This window comes from Lissotriton helveticus, chromosome 5_1 (assembly GCF_964261635.1).
Source record: "Lissotriton helveticus chromosome 5_1, aLisHel1.1, whole genome shotgun sequence".
NCBI classification, from domain to species: domain Eukaryota; kingdom Metazoa; phylum Chordata; class Amphibia; order Caudata; family Salamandridae; genus Lissotriton; species Lissotriton helveticus.
In genome coordinates this window covers 1,164,932,810-1,164,950,936 of record NC_136065.1, presented here as the reverse complement: position 1 = coordinate 1,164,950,936, position 18,127 = coordinate 1,164,932,810, and the positions used below count along the sequence as shown (strand labels likewise).

General features: G+C 43.3%; 1 protein-coding gene across 1 annotated transcript in view; it reads left to right on the top strand.

The window, feature by feature from the left end:
* Positions 1 to 18,127, top strand: part of NRAP (nebulin related anchoring protein) — a 417,859-nt gene that overhangs the window by 196,290 nt on the left and 203,442 nt on the right. Inside the window, exons 16-17 of the mRNA XM_078643841.1 lie at positions 6,753 to 6,857; positions 16,976 to 17,083. Coding sequence (XP_078499967.1) covers positions 6,753 to 6,857; positions 16,976 to 17,083 — 213 coding nt within the window. The remainder of the gene's footprint in view (positions 1 to 6,752; positions 6,858 to 16,975; positions 17,084 to 18,127) is intronic.

Sequence of the window (18,127 nt, the reverse complement as noted above, 5' to 3'; positions counted from 1 at the left end):
TATTTTGACCTCCAGCGCAGCCCGTGACTCCTGGATATCCGGCCTGGAGGCCTGGATGGCCTCCAGCAACATAGCCGTGTCGGACCTCGTCCCAGGCGTCGCCGGAAGGGACTCCATCTGGTGTCTCGGCGCCTCGAAGTTGTCCATAGGCCCCAGCTTCTGGGTTTTTGGGAGCGTGTCTCTCCTGCCCATGGCCGTGCATGTCGCCGGGACTTCCCCCCTCCTTCGTCAAGTACACACACAATGCCCCGGGGGGTCTCACGCAGTGGCTCCCCTCTCTTCCCGTGTAGTTTGCCGAGGGCACGAGGTCCTGGGCCCTGGGCCCTATCTGGCTCAACTAATCACTGCTGCCACCTTTCCGAGCCAGGTACCACGTCTCACAAGGGCAGCCTGACTGAGTAGATGTCCTGGTCAGCCTCCCTGTACCCTCCGATCTCGCCCAGGCGACAGTGCAGGTACCGGATAGAGCGTTAACTGCTTCCACTCCAAGCTGACGTCTCGGGGCAAGCGCCGGCTTGTCGAAGGATCTTCTGCAGAGGGGGGGGGGGGGCGTGTCCAAAGCCACCGACTAATTCCCCCGGTGTACCTGCGTGTCGCAAGCCGACTACTCCTCCTCGCCACCGGTGTTATGGGGCAGGCGCATGTAGATGCTCAGGGCTTGAACCGCCATTTTGGTAAAGGCGTCCGCCTCGAGGTGTCAGGAATACTCTCGCCGGGTCACAGTCTCTCAGCTTCTCCCCCTTCACCTGGGTCTCGGGTGTCCCGCTGCCTCTCAGCTGCCTCCAGAGCACTCCTGCGTCTTCTCGCCCGTGGATCAGGGCTCAGGCACGGCGGCCGCCATGTTGGTAAAGTGCGACCAGTCCCGCCTCGTCGTGGGCGCTTCCACAGGGCCCCCTAGGTCGGCCCCTCGCCCCCGCCACGGGCGTGGGCCGCTGCCTGCAAGTACTCCCTGTCGCCTGGACCTCACCGGCGGTACCGCTCCGGTCGATCAGGGCTCCGTTGTCGCGGGCGCCATCTTGGCTCCAGGCGAGTGCTCTGCGATCCACCCGCAGAAGTCGGGATATCGGAGGGATTTCGAGTCAGTTGCGCCAGTCGATCGATTCCGCTGATTACGGGAGGGTTCCTGCCCCTGATTGAGATATTTGGTGCCCTGGGTCAGTATCAAATAGCCGGATTCTGTGGCAGCACGGCGGGAGCTCCGGCTACCCGTCCTACCCGGCCATGCTGTTAGCCACGCCCCCACTTTGCCGCCACTCTTGGCATTGTGTAATTTCCCAGTCATGGTTCTACTGCATCCTTCACATATGCCTGGTTGCCTCCTCTCCCAACATTTGTCTATTGTGTGGCTGAGGTGCCATGCTGTAGAGTGGTCATGTTCACGGCTTTCCCAGGTTACTATTGTGAGTTGTTCTATCGTGTCTGGTGGATGGGCATGTTGTTGTGCATCGTGGTTGTGGACTTGTGACGTGTGCATTGCCAGAGTTGTGGATTGCATGGTTGTGGATTTGAGGTGAGTGGGGTGTTAATTGGGAAATCACCAAAGGGCTGTGCATTTCCCTTGGTGCCATCCTGTGATGGCTGGTTGCTGTTGGACTGTCGGAGGGTAAAGGGTTCATGCACACTGGCTGTGTATTTGGAGGCGACATTGGTGACGGTCCCACGGTGTTAGGATGTTGCCTGCACATTGATGTGTGACGTGTGCTTCCTGTTGCGCTGATTGTGTGCTGTGTCACCAGGGAGAACAGGTGGGACAGGTGAGCACGTGTGTGCATCCGGCTATGGCCCATTGTCCTTACTTGGTCTCCAGCGGTTCCTGCGCATTCTGTTGGCCGTACGGGGACTGGGGTGCCAGGATGATGGTGATGTCCAGGGCAGGTGTGGGGGTCTTGGATGTGGCTGGCTGTGAGACTCCGCTGCCTCTGGTGGGTGTTGTTTGGGGTGTTCCAGGGGCCACCAGGTGGTGCACAATCAGCAGCCATTTGTGGGGTGGGATGTTAGTTGTCCGCTGTGTTGGTGCCGTTGGCCTGTTGGGCGATGATGGGCAGGATGCGTAGGATGGTTGTTCCTTTCAGCCTGTAGTGGACAGTGACATTGTCAGATGTTGGCCCTGTGAGGCAGGTACATTTCGTGGGGGGCCGCTGTCTTTGCCTCTGTGGTGGTCCAGGGGAGGAGGGGGTGTGGGGGGGGGGGGTGTTGTGGCCCTCTTGGGTGTCCGTGCTACATGGTGAGTGGCACCATGGCATCTGTTGCCCTTCCGATGACGCCCTGGGCAGGGCTCCCTATTGTGGTGCAGGATGCCGTCTGACTTTACACCAGGTCAGACCAGGTGTAAAATTCCTGCTGCTAACGCGCCTTATTGCGTGTATTGTGTTCTTTTCACCGATGTGTCTGGTCGTTGTGAATGTTGAGGTGTGGTGTTGTCACAGCTTTTTGCCCGGGAACGACTACTCTGCATCTCATTAGCGGTAGATGAGGGGGTCCTCTGTGGTGATTTTTTTGCGGCTGCTATCGCGGGAAAAGTGGTGCTGTGGATTGTTAGCACTTGCATGTGAATGGTGGGGTAAATTTATCACGACTTTGGCTGCGATAACGTGCCGTTAATACGGCGATAGCCCCAATGTTTAGGCACATTAAACGGCGATGTACGTTAGACATCGGGGAGTGGATGCGAAGCCGTTGGTTTAAGTTCAGTGCTGAACAGACCATGGTGCTGGCTGCCGGTGGGAGAGCAGGACTATGAAAATACTCTTCATGGCCTCCAGAGCTAGACAGCTGTTCCCAGGCTCTGAAACCAAAATGTCCCACAGGTAGCAAGTTAGCTCAGTCTCTTCTTGAAACATCAGTGATGGACGCTTTCTACAGATGTTTCCTGTCTTACTCCTGAAGGTTAGCGTACCTTATCTCAGCTTTTAAAATAATCCTTTTCCACCAACTGCAGAGTTTTCAGAACATGCGACTAGACTAATCCCTGCGGCTTCCCATTTTAATATGGCTTCAGCCATCTTAGAACACGTTCATCAGCTGCTTGTTAAAGCTGCAGCGCACTTAAAGATACTCTGTGCTGTCAACCAGAGCCTCTGCTGTGGATCTCCAGAGGTCATCTCTGCCTTAACATTAGTCTACTCTCCATCTAGTGCTTCAAATAATTTCCCCTGAAAATTCTACCAGCACGTAAGAACAGGAGAGGGTGCCTGGACTTTTTTCCACTCCTGGTCTGAACCCTGTGGCTGTCTATTCCTCTTGGCTTTCATGGCACCTCTCGTCATGTTCCAATCACACCTTACAACTTTGTAAGTTGCTAACTATCTAGTCATGTTGGTTTTTTCTATGATACTATGGGTAACTGAACACTGCAGATGTATTATTTAACAGAACATATACCAGAACATACTATCACATATTATAACATACATCCACGTACTGTAACAGCATAAGGTGTAAATTAGCACTTCATTGACTCACGGCATATTGACTGCTTTATATCTTAGTTGCTTGTTGCATCCAGCATGCTCTGTACATATGCATTGCATCATACCTAGTGGTTACACCGTGCTTGCCTGTGTAAGATCGCACATGTTTGGTACATCATGCATATCGTGTGTTTGCTTGTTTTATCATGCCTGCTGCTTCCAAGGAGCCCCCTTGGGGATTGTGCCCATAGAGGGGCATCACATCCTCTGACTGCACTGGGACTGCTGACCACACAAGCTTGCTCATTAAATCAAGGCAGTGCCACAGATCGCCTATCGTGAATACTGAGCGACGAGGCTGGTGAAAATGATGTTTTCTGTGCTTTTCTGGAAGAAATGAAAGTTGGCAGGAATATGATTTAAAGGTTATGCAGTATCAATATTCTGTGTCCACTTGCTTGTATAAAAGTGTTTCAAGGAGGATGAAACTGGCAGGATGGGGGTGGGGGAGGGAACTAGTGTAGGAAGTAGTGGATTATTTTACTTCACATGGGACGGTGCTTTGCCTGCTATTATCCTGTATGTAAGCCAGAGGTTTATGAATGTGTTCTTGGTCCTTACCAGTAGCCATCACCATTTTCAAAGATGGGCCATTTTCTCTCTTTTCCTAAAGCCAATTATTAGGATTGCTACAGATTATGATTAAGTTTGATAGTATGTTTAACTTGTACAGCCATAGCGGCACACAACTGGTAGTGGTGTATCTGCACAATCAAGTTTGGAGTTTACCACTGTGATCACTGCATGCACCTGTAGGCCAATATAGGTGAGAGTATTTCTCATTTGCTTAAATTAAATAAGTATATAATTACCACTTTGCTTATTTTATTGACCATGCTTTCTGGTAGGTGCATTACTAATTTCTTAGTGGAGGCACGAGAGGTGATGATTTATGGCTAAAGATTGTGGGGTGAACAAGAAGGTGGAATTTGTAATGCTGATAGAAAGATCAACTCTGGGTTTGCTCTGTTAAATTTAAGTCTAGTTCTTCCTATTCAGACATTTTGAGATATGAGCGAAGTGACTTTTGGCCTCCCAAGTAGATCTAGGTGTCAACTGTGTAGAAAGTTCTGGTTTGAAGCCAGTGGTAGCCCATGACAGCCATTTTATGAGCATTTCGAATGAAACTGAGTCAAAAGCAGCAGGTAGTAGGAAATATTAAAGTATGAATTTTGAGTTGGCCTGGGCTAGAATAACATCACAATTGATCAGGTGCAGTGCTACATATGGTACACAATCTGATTAGCAGGATTCTAGGACAAGATGAACTTATAGAAGCTGTATTTCCAAAACCAAATTCGTTCTAGGATCTTGACAGTTCGTGAGAGGCCAGACAGTGTAATATTTTTCACGCACCGATCAGGGACGTCTTAAGGATTTGGGGGGCCCTAGGCCAAACTTATCTTGGGGGCCCCTCTTCTGAACAGCTTTGAATTTATGATCACATTTGAGCTCGGTCATGCCCTCTTTGGCCAGGTCACTGACGGCACACAGGTCCAAATTCTAAATGTTTATATCTAATATTCAGGGATAGTGTGTTTTCAATATTATAACACAGTGGCAGCTCACTAATATTACTACAAATAATCTATGTGACACCCTCCATTTCTCATATGTGAGGTCCTGTTTCAATCTAAAAGAAACTCTTTATGGATGTTGCATAAAACAAAAACACAACATTTGTTTTCAAAACGCCTGTAATATACTTTCACACATCACCCACATTAAAAATAAATTAAAGGAAAACCGTATTTAAAACAAGCTGTTTAATTAATATTTAAGGTTATCGGTACAATACTCTGCAGACCAGAGCTGGTTGTATCAGGGGGGCTTCTGAAAGACTGGGGCCCTGGACAAAAGCCCACTTTGCCCATGCCTTAAAACGTCTCTGGCACAGATTGCCTGTTTGGGCAGTCAGGTTGGGGACTGCTTGAATGGTGCTATGACAGCAGTGTTATTTCAGAAAATTATGAGATCCTGTAAAGATTGAAGAGTGAAGAAAAAGATATTAGTCAATGCATGTACAAGAAGAGTAAATCTAAATTGTGGTAGTTGTTGAATTTGTTATTGGTGTTTTGCGGCCTTCTGCCATGAAAATCACATTCAGACTATTCCTGAAGGCTTGTCAAGTGACAAAACGTCGTACTATGTAAGGAGGCTCCCAGTGCTTAATTTGATACAGTAGTTTCTGCACCAGCAGTTAGACATAAATACCAGTGCTTTTCATGAGCACCAGTTAAGGATGGTTTCATTTATTGTAGGCATGGGGAGGTTAAGTGATTTGTGCAAAATCACAGGATGTTGAGCCAGCGCTAAGACTTGAACCTGGTTCTCCAGCTCCGAAGTTAGAAGCTCTGGCCATTATGCCACATCCTCTCCCCACTTTCATGGCTAGTAGTTTATTCTGATTTAGGCGGCGCTAACAGGAGAATTGGTACAAGCGGCCTCCTGATGAGATCCCAGGCACTTATTTTGTTTACAAATTAACCACTAGAGGTTTCACATATCTTTGAAACATATGGGGGAGTTCTCTGAGGTGGATATTGTCAAAGGGAAGTCTTCCTTTGTAATAAATACATTATTTTAATAAGAGATCTGGCCTTCACAAGACTGTTTGGATTGGTGTCAGGCTGTGTCCGGTATTTGCAGAGTAACCTACGTTTTGAGAGGTTGCCTGGATCGCATTTGGCTGGAGAGTGAGCCAATTTGATGTTCCTTCATGCTGTGGTGGGATATTCATAAATCCTAATGCATAGTAGGTCACCTTAGACAGAAGAGGCAATGTGGTATTTTGTAATGTTTAAAGGATCTATGAAACAGATTGAGGTTTGAGCCTATACTGGGCTGGGTAGTGGTTAATCTGGTTAACCACTTTCAACGACGAGGGGTCAGTAGAAGTTGAAGAGGCAGAGGAAGCAATCCTTCCATGGCATAGAAATGGAATCAGCTAAGTTGTCTGCTTCATCTCGGAGTTGGCTAGTGAACTTGGATGTGTGCAGGAGCAAGTGGCAAAGGGGTTGAATAAGAATGTGGTCTCTGAATTCTGAGTCTCCTTTCGTCCAAAGGTTGAAGTTGCTATCAGCTATGTGCTCAGCGGCTAGAACGGTGGTAAAGTCGGTGAAGAATGCTCCGTGTGCACTGAGAGCATCATAGAAGAGGATGCTCTGTAATTCAATTAGCATGCTTTTACTGTTCCCAGCGTGTGATTAATGACAATCTCTATCAAAAACATTCGTAAGACTGTATGTTATTACACTCTCATTTTGTATTGCTGTCTGGCAGCTGAATTATCGAGCTCAGTATGAAAAGACCAAGGCCAACTACACTCTTCCGCAGGATGTGCCTCACCTTGTCAAGGCCAAGGCTAATGCTGAGCTATTCAGTGGGGTAAGCATACTGTTGCCATGGAGAACTACAATACCCATAAATTATGTGCTTCCACAAATGAACACAAGGCGCCCAATGCAAGTCGTGATTATTTGTCATTTAAAATGATAAGCCACAACAAAAATGATTATATATATATATATATATTACCTACTGGCAGTCGCCAGTAGGTATATATAGTTAGGATTTTTTTTAATAGGGATTTCTGAAAATTCTATGTTGAATAACTTTGGCGTTGATGGACGGAATTGGTTGAAATTTTCAGGAAAATGGCACATTTTGTTTCTGAGCGTCCCCTGAAAGTTTGGGGGGGTTTTGTCAAGCGGGGGCCGAGAAAAAAGGGGGGTCCCAAAACGTGTTTTTAACATTGAGTTTTCCATAGGGCGGTTGGACTCACTTTTAGCTCGAACGGCTGAATGGATTTCCACAAAACTTGGCAAAATTGTAGGGACTGGTAGCCCGATGTGCCTTTGCTATGTCTCAAGATATATGCTCCAGTGGTTTTTACGAAAATTAACTTTGAAACATATATATTGGGCTACATTGGGCTAAATATATGTTAGAGCCCAAATGTAGCCCAATGTAGCCCAATGTATCCCAATGTAGCCCAATGTAGCCCAAAGATGGCCACCAGAGACAAAAAAAAACAAATGTAGCCCAAATATCAGCCAGATGTAGCCCAGCTATAGCCCATTGACAGAATGTCCCAGAGTGTTCTAAAGAACAACTAGAGCGCTAACAGTCTTACTTATGACAAAAGTATGGCACACCTGAAGTCATCTTGATTGGAATAAAGTGTTAACACTTAAAACATTTAATTTGCAAAGGAACAAAACGAGGGGGGTCATTTTGCCATAGAAATTATGATTAGTGCTGAAGAAAGAAAAATTAGGGCACATTTTGAGTGACTTCTCAAATCCTCTTATATTTCATTAAAAGAATTCTGATATGCAGTCTCCCAAGATGGCCACCAGAGACAAAAGAGCCCAAATGTAGCCCAAATATCAGCCAGATGTAGCCCAACTATAGCCCAATGACAGAATGTCCCAGAGTGTTCTAAAGAACAACTAGAACGCTAACAGTCTTACTTATGACAAAAGTATGGCACACCTGAAGTCATCTTGATTGGAATAAAGTGGTAACACTTAATACATTGAATTTGAAAAGGAACAAAATGAGGGGTTTCATTTTGCCATAGAAATGTTATATATATATATATATATATATATATATATATATTACCTACTGGCGGTCGCCAGTAGGTATATATAGTTAGGATTTTTTTTAATAGGGATTTCTGAAAATTCTATGTTGAATAACTTTGGCGTTGATAGACGGAATTGGCTGAAATTTTCAGGAAAATGGCACATTTTGTTTCTGAGCGTCCCCTGAAAGTTTGGGGGGGTTTCGTCAAGCGGGGGGCGAGAAAAAAGGGGGGTCCCAAAACGTGTTTTTAACATTGAGTTTTACATAGGGCGGTTGGACTCACTTTTAGCTCGAACGGCTGAATGGATTTCTATGAAACTTGGCAAAATTGTAGAGACTGTTTGTCCGATGTGCCTTTGCTAGGTCTCAAGATATATGCACGGTTAGCGCCCGGTCCGCGCACCGGGTAGCGTTCCGGAAAGCGTAACAAGGGGAAAACCAAGGGAAATATTAAAATAATATTTTAGAGTGCTTTGAGGTAGGGTAGCTCTGAATAGAGCTGTTGTGTTGTGTGGGTGATGTAAGTACCTACATGTAGGTACCAATGAAGAGTCTAAAATTCAATGTACACCGTCTCCTCTGTAGATATTTTGTATGTTCTAATAAGGGTTATTTAAATGTAAATGTGTGGAAAAGCACTTCATGCTTTAAAGCAATTGTATTTTTGAACTGATTGTTCTTTCCTCTTAGTCCTCCTCTTTGTTTTTTTTCCCCACACTCTTCTTCAGCATGATAGTTGATAAATTCATTCCCTCAAAAAATGTATATACATAAAAAAATTATATTAAATACATATAAAATATATTTTTCCTTTAAAAGAAGAATACATTTTACAGCTTTTGATATTTGCTATTAAAAAACCATTGAAATTCACTGAAAAAACCATAGGTTATAGACCATATATAGTTAGGAATTAGCATTTACAAAACCTTGAAAATTCACTGAAAAAACCATAGGTTATAGACCATATATAGTTAGGAATTAACATTTACAAAACCTTATTTTACTCACACAAAACCATTGAAATTCGCATATATAGTTAGTTGCACTAACTATATATCGCGCACCCGCAATCCACTGCTGATCATGTCACATATTACATCATTCATGACATGGTCAGTGACATCACTGATGACATCACTGATGACATCTCAAATGACATCACTGATGACATCACTGATGACAACATCCAGTGACTGTATGTTTCTGTAAAGTTAAAATATGTCTTACATATTGAAGAATGAGTGGATGTATAAGTGTCTGGATGAAGGATTTAGTAGGTGCATGACTGACTGTATGAGTGAGTGATTAAATGTGTCTCACTGAGTGCATGGGTTAGTGACTAAACTGTCTTAATTTGTGCATCATTATGTCTGTTGTTCTGTAAACTGCTGCATGTGTTGATCAGTAGCTATATGAGTAACTATATGGGTTATTGATTGGTTGCCCAAGTATTTGTATGGGAGACTGAGTGTGTGTGTGGGTGGCTGGGAGGTGTATGACTCTGTGCATAGATGTGTGAGCAGTTGATTCACTAGATGTATGGGTTCAAAAGTGCATGTGGAAACAGCTGTATGGGCGGTTGACTGTGTGCATGAGTGTATTGGTGAGTGAATGGATATCTCAGTGCTACATGTCAAAGTAAGTACATATGTAAAACACAGTACATGTGAGAGTTGACATATATAAATAACTGTGCATAAGAGCCAGTGAATGTGTGAGTGGCTGTATGGATCATTGTGAACTTGTATCAGGGATTGTATAAGAGAGTAAATATGTGTTAGTATATGTTTGAATAAGTAAGGTGTGTATAACTGTATAGTTGAGGAAATGGAGGTGTGATTGATTCTTTGCATGACTGACTAGGTGTGTGAGTAACTCCATGGATGAGTGACAGTCTGTGAGTGTCTATTTACACTGAGTGTATCTAAGGTTATATTAGAGTCTGAAGACGTTCATCGTATTATCACATGAATGATGTCATCAGTGATGTGATCGTTAATGTCAAATGAGATGTCATCAGTGATGTCATTTGAGATGTCATCAGTGATGTCACCAGTGATGTCACCAGTGATGTCATTTGAGATGTCATCAGTGATGTCATCAGTGATGTCATCAGTGATGTCATTTGAGATGTCATCAGTGATGTCATCAGTGATGTCATTTGAGATGTCATCAGTGATGTCATCAGTGATGTCATTTGAGATGTCATCAGTGATGTCATCAGTGATGTCACTGACCATGTCATGAATGATGTAATATGTGACATGATCAGCAGTGGATTGCGGGTGTGCGATATATAGTTAGTGCAACTAACTATATATGCGAATTTCAATGGTTTTGTGTGAGTAAAATAAGGTTTTGTAAATGCTAATTCCTAACTATATATGGTCTATAACCTATGGTTTTTTCAGTGAATATATATATATATATATATATATATATATATATATATATATATATATATATATATATATCCAAGTGAGCTCCTTCAAAAGAAAGAGATGAGACCACGGTAGGGTAAAACCATGAGGGCAGCTTTATTTCGTCACTGAACAACGGCGAATGCATTTCGGCACCATTTGCCTTCCTCAGCGCCAGCAGTGTTCGTGATGTGTGCAGGTCATCGACTTAAAAATACTTGGTAGTCTCCGCCCCCAACAGCAGTCAGTACTGGAGCTCACCTGTTGCAGGTCACGTGGTCTATGTGAACTGCAACTCCCAACATCCATTTCGACAATCAGGTAGGTGTAGCGTGGGGAAAGGAAAGTTCCAAATAATACGGGATGTGAAGTAAGCGCGATGAAAATGAAGCACCAAACCTGCTTGATGCCAATGTCCGATTTCCAGCGCCCCCTTGGGTCCCCAGCCGCTTCAACCCAATGTTCAGGAATCTTGTCAGTGGGGGCTAAAATCGGCAGTCCAATAATGCCCAAAGTGAAGTCAAAGACCCCTGCACCACTTTCTCTCCTCCGGAACAGATGGGTGGGTTCTGGCTATTCCAATCCCTTGGAGCAAAAGAAAATTCTGCCGCAGCAGACACCAGCAGAGCCAGACCAACTTGAAGATACGGGGGCCTCACAGCGCGTTTCTGGTCACCACGCAAGAATATCCAAGTGAGCTCCTTCAAAAGAAAGAGAGGAGACCACGGTAGGGGAAAACCATGAGGGCAGCTTTATTTCGTCACTGAACAACGGCGAATGCATTTCGGCACCATTTGCCTTCCTCAGCGCCAGCAGTGTTGGTGATGTGTGCAGGTCATCGACTTAAAAATACTTGGTAGTCTCCGCCCCCAACAGCAGTCAGTACTGGAGCTCACCTGTTGCAGGTCACGTGGTCTATGTGAACTGCAACTCCCAACATCCATTTCGACAATCAGGTAGGTGTAGCGTGGGGAAAGGAAAGTTCCAAATAATGCGGGATGTGAAGTAAGCGCGATGAAAATGAAGCACCAAACCTGCTTGATGCCAATGTCCGATTTCCAGCGCCCCCTTGGGTCCCCAGCCGCATCAACCCAATGTTCAGGAATCTTGTCAGTGGGGGCTAAAATCGGCAGTCCAATAATGCCCAAAGTGAAGTCAAAGACCCCTGCACCACTTTCTCTCCTCCGGAACAGATGGGTGGGTTCTGGCTATTCCAATCCCTTGGAGCAAAAGAAAATTCCGCCGCAGCAGACACCAGCAGAGCCAGACCAACTTGAAGATACGGGGGCCTCACAGCGCGTTTCTGGTCACCACGCAAGAATATCCAAGTGAGCTCCTTCAAAAGAAAGAGATGAGACCACGGTAGGGGAAAACCATGAGGGCAGCTTTATATATATATACATGCATACACATTATATAAAAGTAAGACTAAAACAATCCATCTCAGTCTTATGACAAAGGGCCTGACTTAGGGTGCAGTTACTCATCAGGGCGACAGAGTATTTTACTCTGTCTCCCTGACAGTGTAACAACACCAAATGTAGAGATGTCTGCTGCCCTAGAGGACTTCTCTCACATTAGTAAGTACCGAGGACACAGCACTTCCTGTCAATGCATTGAAACTGTCCTTATGGCTTCATCAACATAGAGCAGTTGACATGCCATAAACATGAGGGAGCCCTATGGTGCACTTTCAATTTCTTCTTTTTTATTGACAAAGTGTATATTCCAAAGCAGGATTTTTGAAAATAAAAAAACCTATAAATGTTTTTACTTTCACTTACCACAATGTTTTGTTTGGGGGTAATCGAAAGTAAAAACTTGCCATTTCTTCGCCCTCTCTAAACAAGGCAGGCGGGCAAAAGCCTATGCTCCAATGGGCATACTGCATCAGGCCATCAGAGGTCTATGACAGAGAGAGAGTCTCCGCCGCTGACATTGAGAAGGTCTGCCCGACTCTAGATGAGGTGGGCTGACAGGGGAAAGGGTTCTCCATCACCATTGCGACCGAGTACACTTTGCGCTACACTTTATATCAGGCCCTTACACAGTAGCATTGCAGCTTATCTGTGGATCAGATAGAGTACTCTGAAACAGAGGGATTCGCTTTCCTCATTAGACAATGATATTTGGAAAGAACGGTCACAGATTTATCACCTGTTCCTTTCATTGGTATATTCATATGCTCCTTACAATTAGTTTTTTTGTTTGTTGGGCAAGGAAGTCTTCAGTGGGAACTAAATTCTACAACATAGGACCCTCATTAGGTTCTCATGCCTAAAGGAATATAATTACCCAGCAGCACATGATAGTAAAACACTATAGTTAATTAGGAGGCATATTAGGTAACCTTTCTCTGCTGGGTAACCTTTTCACTTCATTAGGATCTATGCTTTCAGTAGCAAATGGTATATAATTCCAGCTCCAATGCACCCGCCTTACTTCCTTTTTGTTGCTGTCTATATTCATTCTATGAACATTGCTGTTGTCACTTCACTTGGCCTTGTTTATATTTCCATTTATTTTTAAAATGTGATTTTTGCTAAGGGCTCTTGCATATTCTCATTTTTTCTCCATGCAATTTTCTCAAATATCTCCAGAGAAAATATTTTGTCTCTCTGTTTCAACATACATTTGTTCATTTATTTTACTACCTCTAGGTAGTCATCATATTGTATTGATTTTTCTGGAGTTTTATTTCATTTTCTTTAGTTCTTGAGAGTGAAAAAAGAACCATTTACATGTTGTACCTATATGTGGGTGACAGAAAAAATTATGATGAATACCTCTGTTGTTTCATAGGAGGGCACAAGTATAACAATGGGGAGACCTGTACAGTATTAATTCTTAAACCCAAGATGGTTAATAAGTTTACGATTTGAGACACTGAGAACAGGCAGCGAAAGTGGTCTCCAACATCATTCCCTCTACGAAAGAAGAGAATATTGAACATTCTTGTCTTTCCCATCCCTTGATTTATTTCATAGAAACTTCAGGCTCCATCTATACCTAGGCTAAGTCCTCCAGGTGAAAATCAGAAAACATTGGAAAATAAAATAAAAAATACCCATTCCTTGAATTAATTTAAAAACGAATCAGTGAACAAAAATTAGATCAAATCAGAAAATCAGATAAATGTCAATTATTTTCATTCTTATTTGAAGAAGGTAAGTTAACCAAAAGATTGAGACATTGAACTTTAACCAGATTTTAAAACTTAACATCTCCATTTGTCTTCTTTTTCAAGAGGCACAGACATTTGTGTAAAACGGTGGTCCCATTTCCACGATATGCCAAGGAACATATATAAAATATTCTCTAGTGGAAAGAGTGGGAAGAGGGAAAGAGAGGATTGCCCCATCCTAACAGGGAACTTTGCTTATGTTCCGCATCTTTTGGTAGTATCTTTCCACTTGTAGATATAGAGAAAATACAGAAGATACTTTCATTGTGTCATAAGAAAGAATTCACTCAATTGTTTCAGCCTAAATGTTGTCCCAACGATTAGTAGCGGCCGATGGTGAGAGTGCTGCGGGGCAGTGGTGCGGCGGTGGAGCATGGTGGGGGTAGTGAACTATGGAATACGGCCCAATGGAGGTAAGTAAATGAATAAATAAATAAAACGAATTTCGTTGCGCGCGCTGCCTCGCATTTGGCAATGCAGTGCGCGCAATGAAATTTGTTTTATTTATTTATTCGTTTACTTACCTCTGTTCGTCCGTATGCTGTAGTTTACTACCCCCACCCTGCTCCACCCTCCCCCCGCCCCACCGCCCTGCAGCACTCCCACCACCGGCTGCTACTGCCAACGATATATGCAAATGCAGAGAAACTGTAACAGCTTTTCTGCAAAGTTTGAAATTTGTGTCTTCCGTTTTAAGATATATAAACAATTAGAGCACAGTTCAAGGATAAAGATTTGAATTGGAATAGAAAGAAAGGTTCACTCCCATCATTGCTGAAAATTTCACAAATCGAGTTATTTAATTTATTTTGATGTTACCATTTTATTCTGTGGAGCAGCAGAATGAACTTCATAATGTCACACATCACCCTACAATTCTATTTATTGGACTGCGATACACGAAAAGTCCAATTGTTGTAAAGCACTACTTCAAGATTGTAAAATATTTCTAAGCCTCATGGTTTTAGCAGATGTGGGTTCTAACACAAAGGAAGATAAATTGATGTGTCCAGTATCCCACCGTTTGGTCAAGTGAGTTAGCCAGGGTTAGAGCTCAGATTCACTAGTTCCTAGGCAACTGTATCCTGGCCTCCAATTCACATTTCCTCTATTAGGGCCTGATTTAGAGTCTGGTGGATGGGATATGTGGTCACAAACACAATGGATATTCCATTCACTGAATTAAAAGTGCATTGTATCTGATGGCACCTGTAATACGGCAGATGGAGTATCCGTCATATTTGTGATGGAGTATCAATCAATCAATCATTTCATTTGTAAAGCGCGCTACATACCCGTGAGGGTCTCAAGGCACTGGGGGCGGGGGAGGGGCTGCTACTGATCGAAGAGCCAGGTCTTGAGGAATTCTTTGAAGGCCAGCAGGTACTGGGTCTGTCGTAGGCTTGTAGGAAGAGTATCCCATTCATCAAATTCTAAATCCGGCCTTCAACTACTTCACCACGTTGATTACAGATGACCATGGTCTGGGATTATTTTGTTATAGTATTTTTGCCATTAGATTATGTTTTGCAAAAAATAAAAAATAGATAATAATATTTAATTTGCTGAAATATCTTTTGAGGCAGGGCTTGAAATGGAAACAGATGAGAAAATGTTGGAAATTACCATCTTTTGCATGGTGTATCCCAAGACTTTTGCCTTAATAGTTTTTGCTGGCTATAGAACTTTACCCCTACTAACCAGTAGTAAAGTGCCTGTGCTCACCCTTTCAACATGATGAAATTGGCATACTGCTGAGTGGCATATTTAACCTACCTATAAGTCTGTAGCATATGGTGCGAAAGTGTAGCCAAGGCATGTATGTTAAATGTCACAAGTTGACTGCAGCACCTCTTGTGTCATCCACTACAGTGACAGTGTAAATATGACTGCAGGCCTAACCTTTGTACTTTGGCTGTGCAGATTAAGACGATTGACAGGCCTATACCTTCACGTTAAATGTTAATAGGTCACCCCTAAGCAGGTATTACAGGCTATAAGGCAGGGTCCATGGAATTTAAAAGTAGGACATAGAAAAAGTATAACGATAAACGTTACCTTATGGTAAAAAGGCCCTAAAAGCTATTTTCACTGTAGCAGTGTTTGCTACTCCATAGACAAGAACTGGGATGCATTATTAACCGGAATAATGTCAACTTCAGCTTGGAAGCAGCTGCAGATTTCTAGGTTATTTTGAAAACGATTTCTTTCAATCCTGGGATTTGTAGTTTTGTTTTAGAAGTGTTCTCCTTCTGCAGAGGATGGTTTGATACAGGAAGATCATGTACAAAATTAACCACCTGCAAGGGGAGAACTGGTGCAACAACAGTAACGAGGAAAAGCATCCCTTCAGTCATCCTGCCTTGCCTCCCTGCTTGATTCACTGGACAATGTGCCACGTTTAGTGTCGTATCTAGTGCTCTGGTCCCACTGGAGCTGCTGATCCAACTACTAGTCTTTTATTGTTTAAAAGATTCACAGGATCATACACTCCAGGAATTTTTCAACCAGACAATTCACATGCTCAAAGCAGGCAAAATGCATAGGTGAAAAGCCACATAGACATGCAGAAAAACAAATGTGAACTTGTGTGGAACCACTGATTTCTGCATGCTATTTCCCATCTCATATTCAGAAGTAAATCTCACATTCTGAAATTGCTGATGACCACATGAATCAATTAGCCACTTGTAATCATCCCCTTTGTGGTTACTTTGCCTCATTTACCTGGCACCCTGACTCACTCACAAGCCCCTCTTCACTATTCCCTAGTCTTCCTGCCCAAATCACTGGTCGCCCTTCCTTATTCTCTTATCAGATTCGTCTGCCTGAATCCCATTCAATTGTTAGCCTGATGTTAAACTTGTGTCTTGCTTCTCTGCCTCCATAGGTATGCAATTAGATTTCAAATTAATATCTAACAAAAATTAAACAAGGTCATGCAGAAGCCAAACAGGGATGGACAGTGTTATTAATTACCCATTTTGTGTTTCTAGGTTCATCCTCACCTCACAGTTAAGAAGAGGCTTCTTCCAAAAACCGTTGGTGTAGGACATTGGTTCATGTATCTTTTGTCGGAATAACATTGGCCTTCCTTAATTTTCTGGGATCTAGCTTCCTAATTACTATGTAGATTATGATTTATGAATTGCGAAGTTCAGAATTCTAGATACAAAAGATTTAGTCCAAAGTATGAGTTTAGAATTCCCAATGAAACTCTTTAATGTCCTAGCTCTAAAGCTAATCTTGAATTCAGAGACAATTTGCTGCTGCACTCTCACATGCTGTTGCATTCTTATTTACAGATTAAGTACAGAGAAGGATGGGAGAAATCCAAGGGCAAAGAATTTAAGATGAACCTGGATTCCATGTCTATTCTGGCTGCCAAAGCATCAGGGAATCTTGCAAGTGATGTAGGTTTTATTGTATTCAGACACTCTACATGTGGTTTCTAATAAAACATGTGTTGCCTAGCTCTGGAGCTTGAGTTTTTTCGATTAAGCTCTGCGTTTAAACCTACAACCATGCTCACAATTGTTGATGTCTGATGCATACATTTCATACAGAATTACAAATCGAGATGACATTCTTTTACCATCTGATTTCTTTATAGGAATGACTGTTTATGATAGCCTTGGTGATAGCCTTTCTTGTGTGCTTTCATGAGCAGTATGATTGAATCTGTGGAACCTAGTAATTTTTGGTTTCCTGAATATTTTATACATGGGCACCTGTTTCTGCAGACAGCATTTTAACCAATACTTTAACATATACTTATAGTGGGCTTTGGTTCGCCATTGTTCGTGATTGCATGGCTTTCTTATATATATATATGAATTCCCTCTATCCGAATAGATGATTTTCCTCCCACTTCTTGCATTTTACCCACCCCAGAGAATATAGTGTCACCCCGAGTATTTATTGGGTTAGTGTGTCCTTCCACGGCTGATGCCATGAAACAATTTTTTTCTGTTTATTTATGCATTTGTAATTTATCACACATGGCATCACTGCCTCGCTCCTTTCACTCCTTCATAGCTCTCTCTCCATCTCTCTCTCTCTCTCTCTCTCTGTCTTTCTCTCACTTTTCTCTTTCTCTCTTTGTGTCTTGCACACAGTCTCTATTTTCCTTGTGCTCTCACACTCTTTCCCATGCACCCAGTATCTGTGACCACCCCCACCACCCCAAACCCAGTCACACTGTGTTCCTTTCCCATTACTACCCTTTTATTCTTCTCACAACCATTCTCTGACATCAAGTTCTGTTGTGGCCCAGTGGCCCTCTTTCTCTCTCGTCTTCTTGCACCGAGCTCTGCAATAGCACACGCAATGTCCATTTCTCTATCCCCTCCCAGGCCTCTCTTCTGCTGCCCACTGCCGTAAGTCCATTTAAAGTGGCTGTACCATTCGTGGATGTGAGAGACTGTTGGACAGGCCTGGTCTTCACTATCAGATGC